Genomic DNA, 14,107 nt, shown 5'->3' on the forward strand with positions numbered 1-14,107 from the left:
CCTGATTTACCATCTTCTTACATATAAGACGGTAGAAACTCCCCACACTATTCAATGAAGTACATGTTCAAATGGAAATAGTTTGAATTTTGTCCCACGGACCAAGCCGGGTCTGTGTCTTATTGGAACCGAATGACCTATATCCTGCGAAATGCCATTCCGGGGACACACAAAAGTCCCCACCTTACAAAAAGATAATCTCCCCCGTCATCGCATCGTAGCATTTAATCTTCGCCTTTCGCTGGCAATTTAAGAAGCAGCGTAGATAAGGCGGAAGACGTCGTTGAGCACGAAGAAGCTGCCGGCACCGTCGGGCTTCAGCGTGAAGAGCTGGGTATAGTTCATGGGCTTCTGCTCCTCATCGACCTGATTGCACAAGAGGTGTTAGAGCACATAGAAGATGACGGACATTTGGGGGGAGTTTCAAGGACGTACCAGGAGAGCGCCAGTAACCAGGACGATGATGTTCTCTCCCGAGGGCTGGGCGTCGAGAGTAGCCAGCTGGTGGCGCACCTGCTGGAAGGGCAAGCCCTGCTCAATGAAAACCAGATATTAGTATTGAACGAATGATGTTATATCGAAAATTTGGCGGCCCTGGGAATCTGTTTGGGTGTACGTACAGTCAGCTTCTCGGTGATAGCGACGGCACCCTGGACAGAGCTAGTCTCGAAGGTGAGCATCGACTCATCGCGCTATTAATGAAGGCATTCAAGTTAGTTTCGACGGTTCCGTGATGAGTTTATTTCTCGATTCCATTAAATAGGAACCCGGGGAATGGCAAGCTTACATAGAGACCGGTCAGACCGCCGCGGTTGCTGTCGAAGGTGTTGTAGTAGAAGTCAACGAACTGTTCTGTTGGATGAAAGTATCATGAGTCAGATTCTGCATCCTCTCGGTATAGTTGATGGCTTATTTCTAGAAGTTTTCGTGGGGGCAAGGATTCGAGTCCGCGCGGGGTTGTTCTTGTGCGCAGCGCACCGAGGGTCGGAACTAGGGGGGACATACGAGCGATGCTGGTGAAGTCTAAAGCGCAGGGAATAGTTAGCATTGAAATACATGTAATAAGACTTGAACGGGTTTGGATTGAGCTGATCATGATCTGATATTGCTCGGCGCAATGTATCCCAGGTGGGTTGGTTGTGACACAGAAACGACCCCACCAAGGGAGAGTTGCCGATGCAGCTTCAAAGAATGGAGAGTGAGTGCAATTGAGGACTTACCGGCCATTTTGGGAAGAGAAGTTGAACAAACAGGAGCGATGCGACTGTAGAGGAAGAAGAGAGGCGGAGGGAGGGGGTATTTGTTGACGCGGGAAGAGGAAGAGGAAGAGTGAAGGAGGGGGGTGGGGCACGAATTCTGCCGTTGGTGCCTGGCTGCCTTATGCTCGCCCAAGCCGAGTATAAAATGTGAGACTTTAGGCTATACCCTCGATCAAGTTCTCTACAGCTGTATATCTATGAACCCAATTGACTCATAAACAGGGAATCCGATATCATTACAATCGTCGCTATCTATACCAGTAACGGCTGGCCAGCTCACTCCGAGTCCGATGCGAACATGTCCTCAGCTTTGGGCCGTGGTCTGCGTGGCCGCCGAGATCCTTCTTCTTGGTGCCCGTCTTCCTGCTCAGGCTGTAAAGGCTGATCGGGTACCGACGGCGGTACATCGCCTTCATCCAGCGGAGGCGCATCTTCGTCCATGGGTTCCCCGTCATCGTCCAGCATTTCCAAGTCGCTGTCTTCCATGGGAACGCCGTCGAGGTCACTCATGGATTCATCCTCCGCCGTAGCAGCTGCTTCAGACGGAGGATGCGGCTGGCTCTCGGCATCGACAGGGCGATCAGAGTCAAATTTCCCAGATGCAGGATCGTCTTCAACGGTTTTCCATCGGCTCTTGCTCTTAGAAGCCAAATGAGCGGCCCGTTCAGCTTCAGCCTTCTCCAGCTCCCTTTGTGACTCTTCTTCGGTGAGTGGTGGCTGTTCAAGCACCTTTAGGAAATGTTCCTGGTTCGCTGGCTGGAAAATACTCCAGCCTTCCCATTGGTGGAGGAGGCTGCCCACGCTGCGCTTCCATTTCTCAGCGCGGAGTCTGCCCCAATTCAATTCTTTCTCGAGCCTGCCAAGGTGTTCAAAGACCTTGTGGGACCGAAGTGCAGTCTCAAACAGGGACCGATATCGCCATCCCTTGGGAACTCCACTCGTGGCAGACGACGCGAGAATATCGGAAATAAGGTAGAGCCCAACCAGTTTGGCCGAGGACATGTCGATCTTCTGCTTCGAGGGATTTGACATGTCCTTATCACCCTCCTCCTGCCTCGCGGCATCCTTCTCCATTTCTCGCTCGGGATTGGCCCCTGTATATGCCAATGGATGAAGAATGTTGAGCACGATCATGTCGACAACCTCACGCGCCCCGGTGCCTGCATGTTTGATGGCAAAGGCTGTGACCCGGGCGACATCGCCTCGCCGGAGCTTTGCCTGTGTGGTCGGAAGACGGGCAAGAAGATGCGTAAGCTTCGCTTTTTGTAGGGGATTCATGTAGCCCAGGCTGTCATTCTGCGTACTGGTGCCCTCTGGAGGGGGCCCTCCTCCGAGGTTACGCCTCTCTTCCTCGCCATCAGACATCTCCTCTTCGGAAGAATTGTAGTCATCTTCCGATACAAATTCATCCAGACGTGTAGTGTACTCAAACTTGATTTCCGTCTCCGGTGGAGTCCAGGTTGGCCCTCCTTCGAAAATGAAAGATGACTTTGGGCCGCCAGTTTTCCTTTTGCTGTGTGCCCGAGGGTTGGTGATGATTTGCCACAGCTTCCACCGGTAGTAGACACCACCGGGACTTCGGGCATCCCAGATCCAAGCCCATTTCTCTCCCTTTTGCACCTCTGGTCGACTCATAAGCAACGCCTCGAATTCAGGTCCATAGTTGAGGAGGTTCTCCAGCGTCTTATGTATCAGTCTCAATTGCTTGATATCTGATGGTGCTTGTACTTCGACCTGTGTAGAGCCTCCACCTCTCCCAAGATTGGGCCCATATGAATCTGGAGGCGCAAACCCTCGATGAGGCCCTGGGGGTGGAGCTCGGTTCAGGCTTCCACCAAAGGTGGGTTGAATAGTCTTTGCACCAAATGGGAGTGACTTGGTCGTAGTTGTGCCAATAGTCGCTGGTAGAGTTGAATTAATTGCGGCGGAGGAATGGCCTTTGTGGATAGACAGGTAGTGACCCCTGCCAAGGTACTTCTTGTCGAGCATGCTGATGGCGCTATTTACATCGGAGAGCGGAGTATCACTGGCGAGGGTAATGATGGCGGCTGCGGACTTGCGCTCGGTGGGTGGTTGGTTGGTTGGTCGGAGGATGTTGACATTGTCCACGTTTAAGAAAGATGGGATCAGAGACTTGAGCACAAAGGGAGATGTTCCTAGCGGCAGCGATTCGAGACAAAGAGTGTATCTAGCCGCAGCCTTCTCTGCCTCTCTCGCATCTGTCCTGCGATCATCTTCGTCATCCGAAGTGTTGCGAAACGCCGGTCGTGGGCCTGGGCCTGGCTGGTCGTATCCCAAAATACCTTGTGTCGAGTCTCGGTTACGTGGCGAAGCCCCAAATCCTCTTTGGTTCCCACGCGGTGCGAAAGGCCCAGAAGGAGGTGGTAGACTCCCTGGTCCACTGGTCCGTGTCACGGAGCTTGAGAAGTGTCGCGATGGTCGCGCTCCTCCAAACCCACCACCTCTGTTTCCAAATGTACCTAGTCGTCCATCCGAGGCCCGGGAGGCCGTCGAAGTATCCTCTTCGAATGATTTGACGAAATCTTCATAAACCGCGGCGGTTTCGGCTTTTTCCCGGGCGCGTTTAGCTTCGGCTTCGGCTTTCGCTTTCTCGAATGGCGACTTCTTGGGTAATGCGGAGGTTTTGGCGTCCGTATCGAGGAATCCCTTCCCCTTTGAGTCGTCGGGCATTTCGTGGAGGGAGCTGCAGCTGCAGCAATAGCGAACCAGCCTGCTGGTGTCAAGTAATGTCGAAGTAAAGAGCTGGATAGACGTGGTCCTTCTATCCTTCCCAATCAGGAACCCGCATCAATGCGCGGGCGGTGAGAAAGGCGGTTCCTTATCACCCTCTCTTACGGGCGTCATATCAATCCTGGTCTGCTTCTTTTGAACTTAGGCATTTCATTGGATATACGAAAAAGAAAATAAACACAGCCAGAGGTGAAGATCAGTGCCCACCATGGCATCTGCACAAATTCCAGCTCTCCTGCGCTTCCTGACCCAGGATGCCAAGGTCCCGCTAGCTCTTGCGATAGGCAAGACACCAGAGCTACAGAAAGCTAACCTGACCAGGTGAGCGTCCTATTACCCTGGTCGACATGACTCCGACTTATGACCACCTAGCGCAGATGAAATAGCCAAAGCAGATATCCAAGTTCTTCAAGACATATTCAAGGATCAAAAAGTCGCCAAGCAAATACTCAATGCTGGCAAGCGAGTCTCCAAGAAACGCGGAGCCCCAGCTGACAATACAGCGGCGTCGCCACAAAAGAAAAAGAAGAATACAATCATAACGAAAGACTCAACTCCATTTGATATTGAATCATCACTCAGGCTGCCAACTCCGTCAAGCCCTGATAACGAACTTCGCGTCATGATTATCGTAACAAACCGAGCACCTTTGGTGCTTGCTTTTGCTGTCTGTGTCCTGAAATATACCATGCCAGAACAGCCTATATCGAGCCGACTGAGTCTTGCTCAGGCGCTAGTAAGTGCCAATAGTCGGTCTAAGGCTGTGAGTCTAGGTATAGAGAATGGTCAATCAGCGGAAGAAGAAGGCTGGGGCGAGGGCCAGCCCGTTGTTAAGGTCCTTGGAAGAGATATTCGGGTGTTGAAACGCTGGGACTATAATCCTCGTGAAGGGCCGCCCACCACATCGCCAGCTTCAGGGGAACCAGACTCGAATACAGCCCCCGCCGACGACTTTCTAGGCAACGGTGATATTGACGACGCCGATAAGATGCCTCCCCTTTGGGGGGTTGATCTAGAGGCTGCTAGAAGCTCTCAAAACAATGCAAGTTCAGAGAAGAAGACCGGCGGCTTGCCAATATACACGGCTCAATCAGCGCGGTCGTACCTTCTGCGGTCCATATCAAGTGTACAAACGACCACTACGTCTGCTAAATCCAAGTCAAATACGGCCACAGTCCAGGAAAAAGAAGAATCTGTCGCTTGTCTTCTCTCTGTCATCGACTCCGTCTGTCGATCGTGGGCCACAACTTTGAAGAAGGACGAACTGGATAGGCGCGCGTGGGTGTGGTACCTCAAGGTCCGACCAGATGTCCAGAGCGGAGTTCAAGGCTGGGGCCAGAAGGGGCAAGTAAAGTTATCAGACATCCTTGCTCTGCGAAATGACTCTTGATGTCACGTCTCAATTGCGAGCGTCGCGAATTCTTTACTGCAATAAAGGGACAAGGAACTTTTGACAACCACGATTATTATAGATTGAGAGGAGTATACCCTTGATGAAACTATAAGCTGCCATCCACGACAGCAACAAGAAGAGAAGACTCGCGCTCAAAGACGAGAACCAGTAATTTTGGCTACTTCTTCGGCGATGTTGTAATTTATCACTTTCTGCAATTGGCCAGCCATGAGACTCGGAAACAGTCCTGGAACATGTTAGTCTTGTGATTTGGAAGAATTAAGATGATCATGCTCACCCATAATCTTCAAGAAAGTATACATTGAGTACTCTTGGATCACGCCCATGTCACGTTTCTTGCTCTGAGTCTGCTGAGCATGCTTCAAGATCTCGGTGACGTGCGGCTTTCGCAAAGCCATATACTGACTAGCCGCTCTCTTGATAACCTCTTTCTGGGTGTTCATTTCCAGCACATCCTCCTTATGATCGTTTTGGCGAAGGTAGTGCGACAAAAGAAGCACAAAGGCCTCGACATCTTCCAAAGCTTGCGACGAGCCTTGTCCCGAGCTTGGAGGAAGTGCATGGGCTGCATCTCCCACCAGAACAACGCCGTCTCGTTCCCATGTCGGAAGAGGAGGAATAGTCCATGTTGGATACATGCTCTCGACCTTGAGAGATTGGATGACTTTTTCGACGACGGGGTCTTTCCATTGCGAGTGCCTCTCACGTAGTTGACGAGTGACGTCGTCCATGTCGAGGGTCTTGCGATCCGGACAGCTCTCGATCTCATAAGTGGACCACCATGCCAGCGAGTCACCTGGCTCAGAGACGTGATATGGAGAGTCATGATTGGGATCAGAGGGGTCACTTTCTGAATAAAAGTAACCAAAGAATCCATTTCCTCCAAAAATGAAGTTCATGGAACCTTTATCGACAAGGCCTTTCACATCTGCAGCTGGAATGAACCCTCCAACACCTACAAGACCCCTAGTAGAATCAGACCGATCAGTGTCTTGTTCCCAAAAGGGATGTCCTTTCAGAATGGTGACTTACTCGTAATTCGGCGGGTAAGGGTCTTCCTTGGCTTCCGGGAAAATTGCCCGCTTGGCGGTGCTTCGAACGCCATCAGCACCGATGACCAGGTCTGCCTCCACTGAGGGGCTGCCATCAACAAAGTGTATTAAGTTCTTGCCATCTGATTTAGCAATCACTTCCGAAATACGCTTGTTGATGATATGTTCACCCGGGACTCGTGACCGCAAGGCTTGCCAGAAAGAATGTCGACTGGCGGCTACCATATGCATGCGTTGCTTCTCTGAATAGGCGAGACCAGTAGCGTCCATAGACACAAGGGACCACCCATTCTTGCTCTTCATGTTGAACGTCGAAGCAGCGTATCCGCTACGCACAACGTCCTTCAATAGGTCCTCATCTAGGCGTCGTAGAACGTTGAGACCATTTGCGGCAATGCCGAGACCACCACCCACGAGAAGAGTGGAGGAATGAGTGTTGTCTTCTTGTTTCTGCTCCCTCTCTTTTGAAGTCACATTCAAGTCGGTACTATATGCCTCATAGATGATGATCTCATGGTCTGCTTCTGAGGGTGGAAGGTGCTTGCGCAATTCAAGGTATGCTGCGCATCCAGCGATGCCAGCGCCAATGATGACGATCTTCATTGAGATTTGAAAGTATTGTGTTTGACTTCTGATAAGCTTAATATCACCGGAAACACCGGAATTCCAAGCATTAAATACCTGGTCAGTGCCTACCATGGGTAGTATACATCACTGGTCACGTGGAGGTACTGTCGCAAAGCTAACCCAATCAGGTCTAGCGTTCTGGCTTAAATCGTAGTGGGTCTCTCGTATCTTCCGGTCTCTGGACGCCAAAACAATACATCAAGAAGAAAATTATTTGTGTTTTTGGGTCCATCGGTTCGCATATTGAGTCAGAAGGCCATAGGCAGCAGTATAATGAGCCTGCGCCACACACCCTCCCGGAACAATACCAATTTGTTTTTGCCTCCCTGGTCAATGCCAGAGAATCAAACCTCCATTTTCAGACGACATGGTATTCGATTTCCTCGACCTCAATATTGTGGGAGCCTGAACAACCAGCGGTAGAGAAGTACATGTCATCTCATGATTCATAAGGAGAGAATCTCTGAGTTGTACCGTTGTAGCACATAAGAAGCAACTTCTCCAAAAAGCTCTTTTGGGGGATCTGAAGAAGTCACACGATCTTCATACTGGCAATCAAGTCCCGGCAAAGGATTCCTAGAATTAAAAACCATGTCTGACGGGCTCCAAATGCTGATAATCTTTAGTGGTAATCCCACCATCACTGACCCACGACTAGAAGTAGGACCGGGAAATGTCGCGACGAACTCCTTCGCTAACAATATTGATTTGACATGCTGTTGAATTCTGTTCTCATATAAATGCGGAGTTGAGGAGACCAGAAACGACAATCGCAACATGATGACATTGGCTGCATCGTATAGTGCCGATAGTGAAGCGGACGGCATGTCCGAATAAGGGATTAGAGGATAATGCTCAGGATACCCAGGAAGACCTTCGAATCCGCTGTTTGGAGTTCCCGTCCACTGTTCAGAATTTGCTTCGATGAAGTTCGTTGAGAGTATGCATTTTGTCCACCAAGAGTGTAGTTGCGATATTAAGTCTCGAACAAGCTCATTCAGCTTGGCCTTGAGACTGCTGGGCCTCTCGCCGGTCGAGTGTATCATCTCGCTCGCCACGCTCAAGCACGGTAACAAAGAGAGTAGAATGTCCACAAACTCGTCAAATGCAGTCTTTGAGTGAATTTCGAATGGAATCGTTAGCCATTCCTGCGAGGAGAAAACATGTTGCTGGTTTTTGAACAGTGCAGCAGTGAACTTAAGTCCGATGTGTTGTCAGCAAGATCAGTCACAGATACACTCAAAGTACATCTCAGATACTCACGGCTAAAAGTCTTAAATGCCTAAATAGTTGGTGTAGAAACCCATCTCGACAGCTTGCGGGTCCGCCTGATTGGAGCATCTGTGTTGCACCTTGCACATGCTGGAACCATGCTTCTCCAGAGGTTCCGGCAGTAGTCTCAAAGTGAGCAAGCATCACAACAGAGCAAATGATATCCCCGGTAAAAACCCCAGCTTGCTGTTCTAGCAGACATCGCAGCCCGTGAAGAGCCTTGAGGTACCACTTGTTGGCTTCGGTGCGTATTGAAACATCATGCACCAATGAGCCATAGAAAAACATTGACCCAGCTCTGATGGAGCTCTTGACGAGCGTTGGAGATGGTAGGGTGATGAATACGGCTAGCTTGTCAAGCCAGGTCGACGACGGGTTATCAGCTGTAGATTCCTTGAAGCCAAACGACTCGATGAAATGGGAAACAAAGAGCTGGTCGAAGAGATCTGCCCGGGAGGGCTGTTGATAGGACGGTAGTCGAGGAGCCCAGTATTGATCATAGCTCCACTCCTGAACCGCGCCAGCAACGACTGGGCCCTTCAAATTTATTGATATTTGTTTCGCTATTGGCTTAGTTGATGTCGACTCTGGTAAGGCATGCACGAAAAAGGCCCCTGTTCGGGCCCCAGGGCAGTGCAGCCCCATCTTCAAGCACTGAGAACATGCTGGTAATGATTCATCACACTGTAGGGGAATGTTAGACGGCAAGTTCAGTAATGATTTCGGTTTCAGCCAAACCTTGATCTTGCGCCTGCGGCACGGTACACAGCCTCTACTTCTGCCTGGGACGTTGACCATGACTTCAGCCGGTACACCATAGCATATAACCCATTAATTAACTCATTTTGATAAGCGGACGCTTTTATGCCAAGCTCGAGTTATGTCGATATGGTGTGACAGGGAAAGTTGGATGCCTGTGTCGATACGTCGAGAGTGCAGGAGGTAAGTGTTCTCGGTGCTCTGGTTGGTCGGCGGGAGGCAGAGACCGTCACGTAATCCACATTAATCGGGCATCTGCCAAGACCACGCCCAAGTATACACTCAGGCTGGGTTCTATCTATATCGAAAGAGCCTGTAGTTAAGTTGGTAGTAAATTTAATACAATTCACTTGAGAAGTGCCACAAGCTTATACCATGAGGCCGTTCGTCATCAATTTCAATTAATTTCCCTAATCTATTTGGGCCACTATATTCTCCAGCTCACATTTCCATAATCTTCATGGAACCACATCACTGAATTTGGCGTTTATTATCACATAAAGCCCTGTGACTTATGAAATTTCAGTCTCCCGGGGTTCCACTGCCTCCACATTGGCGGCAGTGGGCTTGCCGTGGGCACCTCCTTCCAGCTCTAGCTCCTTAGCACTTGGCACCTTCACATTAACCTCGGTATTGCGATGGAGATCCATGCTGTCCTTCTTGTAAATGTTCACGTAGATGGGGAAAATCATGGCAAGTATGTAACCCATCATAGGAATAGCCATGGCGGTATGGGCATTGACTCGAGTCTGAAAAAGAACATCGAGGTTAGTTACGAGTGATCAAGCAATGAACGAGTATGAGAATGGAGAATATCGACGTACCACGACAGCCCCCGTCATCGGAGGGAAGACCATGCCGCCCGAGATGGCTGCAACGAGCATGGAGCCACCAAGCTTAGTGTGGCGGCCAAGGCCTCGAAGAGCCAGGGTGAAGATGGTAGCGAAGCAGCACTATACTCACAGTCAGCTGCGAGAACCAAAGCGTTCACTCTCGTGGGATTAAACTGACCGATTCAAAGCAAAGGACGAGGATAAGTATCGCGATAGAAGTGTGGCCATGGGTCGTTATGGCAGCAACGGTGAAAACAACACAAAGTGACAAAAACACAGTCAACATATAGCGAGGCTTGAATGCGGGTAACATCATCAAGCCAGAGCACACGAAACGCATGAATGCGTAAAGTCCTTGTGCCACAGCAAGCAAGTCGGCTATAGTAGTATGTTAGAAATTGTGTGATCACTTGAGATTTTCCAAAACTCGAAACTTACAACTTTCGGCAGAGGTCTTGCCAGCCTCTTTGCAGAAATTGATAAAGTACCCAGCAACAGCGACTTGTGCTCCAACATAGCAGAACTGACTCCAAACACCGAGGAACAGGTTGTACTGTTTTTTGAAGGGACCGGTGTTTTCATTCCCGTCCACGATCTGGCTTTCCAAGGCTTCTTGGTCGGCGTCGGTAATTTCAGGGAACGGAGCGAGCCAAAACAGAATGACTAGCAGAGCGACGAAGCAGGCAACTCCCAGATAGGTCCACTGGACATTCTTCAATCCCGCGTCAGTGTCAACAGTGTTGGCAAAGAAGACACGAGACGCCAGGAGGGGAGCAACAAAGGTTCCAACACCCTGTACGGCTTGTCCAAGATTCAGTCGGATTTCACTATACTTGGGCGGACCGCAAATGGCGAGGAAGCTAGAGAATAAAGTTATTAGTAAGGAACACCTCGAACTATTGGGATGAGTCGGTTAAAGACTTACGGATCAGCTGCAGTCTCCAGGGTTGACAAGCCAGCCCCGACGACCTGTCGAATCATGTTAGACAAGAGGCCTCTGTTGAGGATGACATTCTCTGAGCAAACTTACAAACATACTACCGCAGAATCCACCAAATGATCTCTTCACACCACTTGGCCAGAACAAAAGGCATCCGACGGCAAGCACGGCAAGGCCTAAAGAGCATCCCAATGGTCAGGATGTCCCCGGTAGCAAAGAAGCACAAAGAGCCCTAAGACCTACCAGCCATGAATGTAACTCGGAATCCATATTTGCGAACAATCCAACCAGAGATTGTCAGCGGGCAGATGAAATAGGCGGCAAAGTACGAAGCCTGCAGGCCACTAGACTCGGTGGCGCTGATATTCAAGGTCGTTTGGAAGTGCGAGTTCAAGGTATCCAGCAACCCATATGCAAAGCCCCACAGAAAGAAAAGAATCGTGACTAGGATCAAACGTTGCAATGTCAGCTCGCAGGGTTTCGGTCTTAAAGTCCATCAGTGCATGACATACCCAGTGCGTTCGGTAGCAAGGACTGTCGCAGCGTCAAGTGGACGGCCGAGGTAATTGCACTGTCCTCGACAGTGATCTTCCTTTTATACAACCCCATGCTGAATTGGCCGTCTATATAGACGGGATTTTGGTCTCGGTGAACTAGCTGCCTTCCAGGCCTCGAAGCCGATGCTATGAGGAATCGAAGCTAGAGACCAACCCCATGATCTTATACACGTTCCCCAGACTCCCCACACTCCGTATAGAGGCAGCACAAGCTGTTCGGTGCCGGGGTAATGTATAGCGAAGAATGATCAGCACCTAGCCAGCCAGGCGTGCTATGCAACATCGGGTCTTCACGTTCTCATGTCGGCGCGGCCTCCCCAGTCGGCTAACGGTGGGCCGACAGTGGGAAACACGCCAATCAGGATCATAGATCAGGATGCCATGTTCGGGAAGCGGACATTGGGCGCAATTCTTCGGAAAGCATCATATATTGAATTGGTATGACTGGTTAGCTTGAGTTCTTGTCTGGCTGGGTTTGTGGAGAAAGCCGGGGAAGGGAAGTGGAGGCGGGGCCAAGTTGGTAGATTCCTACCAAATAGAGGCCCGGTCTTCCTCGTAGCCCTCCGCCACTTCAGCCATGGACTCAGTCAAGATGGCTTTTGCAAGAGAGCTCTATCTTTCAACTCGCATCTCGCTCGTGGCCGTTTTATCCTTTCCCTGTTGTATTTGGATGAGGAAGGATTGTAGAGCCCCGAACCCGATGCGGGCAAAGATCAGACCGTGGCCAGCGTTAAGATGCAAATCCAAACCAATCACGCCAAAGCCTCCCCCTAATCCTCTATAATGTGTCGACCAGCCGTAGCACCAATAGGTCACAGTCCTTATATCCTCGGATTCTCATACACCGACGGCCCGACGCGTAACATCTCGGAAAGCATGTTGGATGTTCGAGGCCGACGCCCGCATATGGAGTCCAAGAGTCGGGGGCGTTTTTCCAAGAGTGACAATGGATGGGACTATTCACATGAGTCCTACGGGGCTTGCCAAGAAACTCATATATTTTGATTCTTCCTTCTAGAACCAGTTAAGTCCATAGGCTCACGTAGCTAATCTTACAGAGTTCAGCAGGCCGTTACCTCGGAGCCGTATACTCGTATCCTCGTATAGGCTATTCTCCTTTGTTTACTCGGGAAATCCGAAGTCATTCAACACTCTTCCTCGGTCTGTGTCACCGTCCAGAACCCATCATACTAAGAAAAATAAGGGCATGGAATAGACTTCGATAGTTCTGCACTATGTACCCGATTCCCCTCGATCAGACATTCTTCCGGGTCTTGTGCTCATGTTTTTAGAAGTTTAAAGAAAAGGTGGAGACAATTCCTCGATAAATTAAATGCTCTAGAATGATACATGGTATGCTAGAAACTTCCAGTTTTTCACAGAGGAATCAAGAGGTCTACATTGGGACAGATTTAGTGCCATGCTGGCCGCCGGGCATAGATGATGCTTATTTTACCACTCTATATTCGAGACCAGTATGAGAGATATAGCGAGAAATAAATTGGAAAGGAATAACCATTGACTGTCATCGAGAGTGACCTGGTAAGCTTCTCGCTAGATGTAGGGGGAAACTCCCAGAATGTGACGGCGGCCGTGAGGCCTCGAAATATATATTATGACACGAGGTCACCATTCTCGTAATAACAGCCGTGCAAAACTGACTACCTAAATGTGTAGTACTGATATACCATAGGACATTGATACAGGAGTACCCCCTTTCCTTAAAAGCATATTTCAAGGCGGTTGACCATATCGCTGATTATCAGCGGGGGCGAAGAGTTGGGCCGTACGTGAACCACAGCAACCTGCAGCACAATGGTCTACGATCGATGTACAAAGAGGGATGCAGATATTTTCACGAAAGCAGGGTTTGACTCAAGACTCGAATACTTTGTACCTGTCTTGAATGCTTTGCTGTTTCCAGATAGGTCTTGTTGAGGGCAATGCCGCGTATTCGTTTGATTCTGCGCCGGTTTGTGGTAGACAGGTAAAATTAGGATGATAATCGATAATTACAGTATCCAATAGCCCTTATTTGCTCAAATGGGCCCCGATCTAGCCATTCGGCAGAGGACACTCATACTCATGCCCGAGGGAGGTATAGTCGGTGTGTACAGTACCTACTCTTGGGATGAGGTTTTGCACAAGCCGGTCCACTTCACGCCCCACCATTGCAGAAAAAGGAATATGAATGGTCCTACGGTCAAGGTCCAGGTGCATCTCCTCACCCATGGGTTTAACAAAGGAACCCCTGAAGAAAGAAATACGGTTCTATTCTCCCAAGGAGCCAAGGAGGTACCTGACTGGGATAGGGCTATGAACGCGTGGCTGGTACCCCGCGTCAAGAGGCTGGACTGGTCCATCAGCAACCTCGAAGGGGCTGAAACGCCGCTATCCGCCCAAGTTTCAAGCGTGTTGATTGCTACATAGAGCCTTAGACTTGACCAAGGAAAAGGATGGCACGCTGTACCGATGTTGTTCAAAGAAGATCGTCGTCTAACTATTATTGATTAGGCGTTCGTACGGAGTTATATTCTTCCCACAAGACAACGGGAGTCATCCGAATGCCCTGGATGGAGTTTAGTCTTCTTGGCAGTGGCCCCGTTTCTTTCCAAATGGCTTCTAAGGAGGATCCATGGATAC

At 49.9% G+C, this 14,107-nt stretch overlaps 6 protein-coding genes across 6 annotated transcripts; 1 reads left to right on the forward strand and 5 right to left on the reverse strand.

Moving 5' to 3' along the window:
- Window positions 1-249: 249 nt before the first annotated feature.
- Window positions 250-1,227, reverse strand: N7496_001741 (nuclear transport factor 2 family protein; the record flags this gene model as incomplete). Its single annotated transcript, XM_056694672.1, has 6 exons — window positions 250-366; window positions 436-531; window positions 621-692; window positions 788-852; window positions 1,006-1,023; window positions 1,221-1,227. The coding sequence occupies 6 exons, from the start codon at window positions 1,225-1,227 to the stop codon at window positions 250-252; spliced, it is 375 nt and encodes a 124-aa protein (XP_056561401.1).
- A 308-nt stretch (window positions 1,228-1,535) lies between these two features.
- Window positions 1,536-3,950, reverse strand: N7496_001742 (SWAP/Surp domain-containing protein; the record flags this gene model as incomplete). The annotated part of the gene is made up of 1 exon (XM_056694673.1): window positions 1,536-3,950. The coding sequence occupies one exon, from the start codon at window positions 3,948-3,950 to the stop codon at window positions 1,536-1,538; it is 2,415 nt and encodes an 804-aa protein (XP_056561402.1).
- Window positions 3,951-4,218: 268 nt separating this feature from the next.
- Window positions 4,219-5,400, forward strand: N7496_001743 (uncharacterized protein; the record flags this gene model as incomplete). The annotated part of the gene is made up of 2 exons (XM_056694674.1): window positions 4,219-4,331; window positions 4,383-5,400. 2 exons carry the CDS (start codon window positions 4,219-4,221, stop codon window positions 5,398-5,400), a joined length of 1,131 nt encoding a protein of 376 aa, XP_056561403.1.
- Window positions 5,401-5,555: 155 nt separating this feature from the next.
- Window positions 5,556-7,079, reverse strand: N7496_001744 (FAD-dependent oxidoreductase; the record flags this gene model as incomplete). The annotated part of the gene is made up of 3 exons (XM_056694675.1): window positions 5,556-5,650; window positions 5,702-6,390; window positions 6,457-7,079. The coding sequence occupies 3 exons, from the start codon at window positions 7,077-7,079 to the stop codon at window positions 5,556-5,558; spliced, it is 1,407 nt and encodes a 468-aa protein (XP_056561404.1).
- Window positions 7,080-8,354: 1,275 nt separating this feature from the next.
- Window positions 8,355-9,020, reverse strand: N7496_001745 (uncharacterized protein; the record flags this gene model as incomplete). The annotated part of the gene is made up of 1 exon (XM_056694676.1): window positions 8,355-9,020. One exon carries the CDS (start codon window positions 9,018-9,020, stop codon window positions 8,355-8,357), a length of 666 nt encoding a protein of 221 aa, XP_056561405.1.
- Window positions 9,021-9,646: 626 nt separating this feature from the next.
- On the reverse strand, window positions 9,647-11,516 carry N7496_001746 (uncharacterized protein; the record flags this gene model as incomplete). The annotated part of the gene is made up of 8 exons (XM_056694677.1): window positions 9,647-9,883; window positions 9,959-10,087; window positions 10,146-10,345; window positions 10,406-10,827; window positions 10,893-10,936; window positions 10,998-11,083; window positions 11,151-11,351; window positions 11,420-11,516. 8 exons carry the CDS (start codon window positions 11,514-11,516, stop codon window positions 9,647-9,649), a joined length of 1,416 nt encoding a protein of 471 aa, XP_056561406.1.
- Window positions 11,517-14,107: the final 2,591 nt, after the last annotated feature.

Source organism: Penicillium cataractarum, assembly GCF_028827025.1.
Source record: "Penicillium cataractarum strain IBT 29864 chromosome Unknown utg000001l, whole genome shotgun sequence".
Taxonomy (NCBI): Eukaryota; Fungi; Ascomycota; class Eurotiomycetes; order Eurotiales; family Aspergillaceae; genus Penicillium; species Penicillium cataractarum.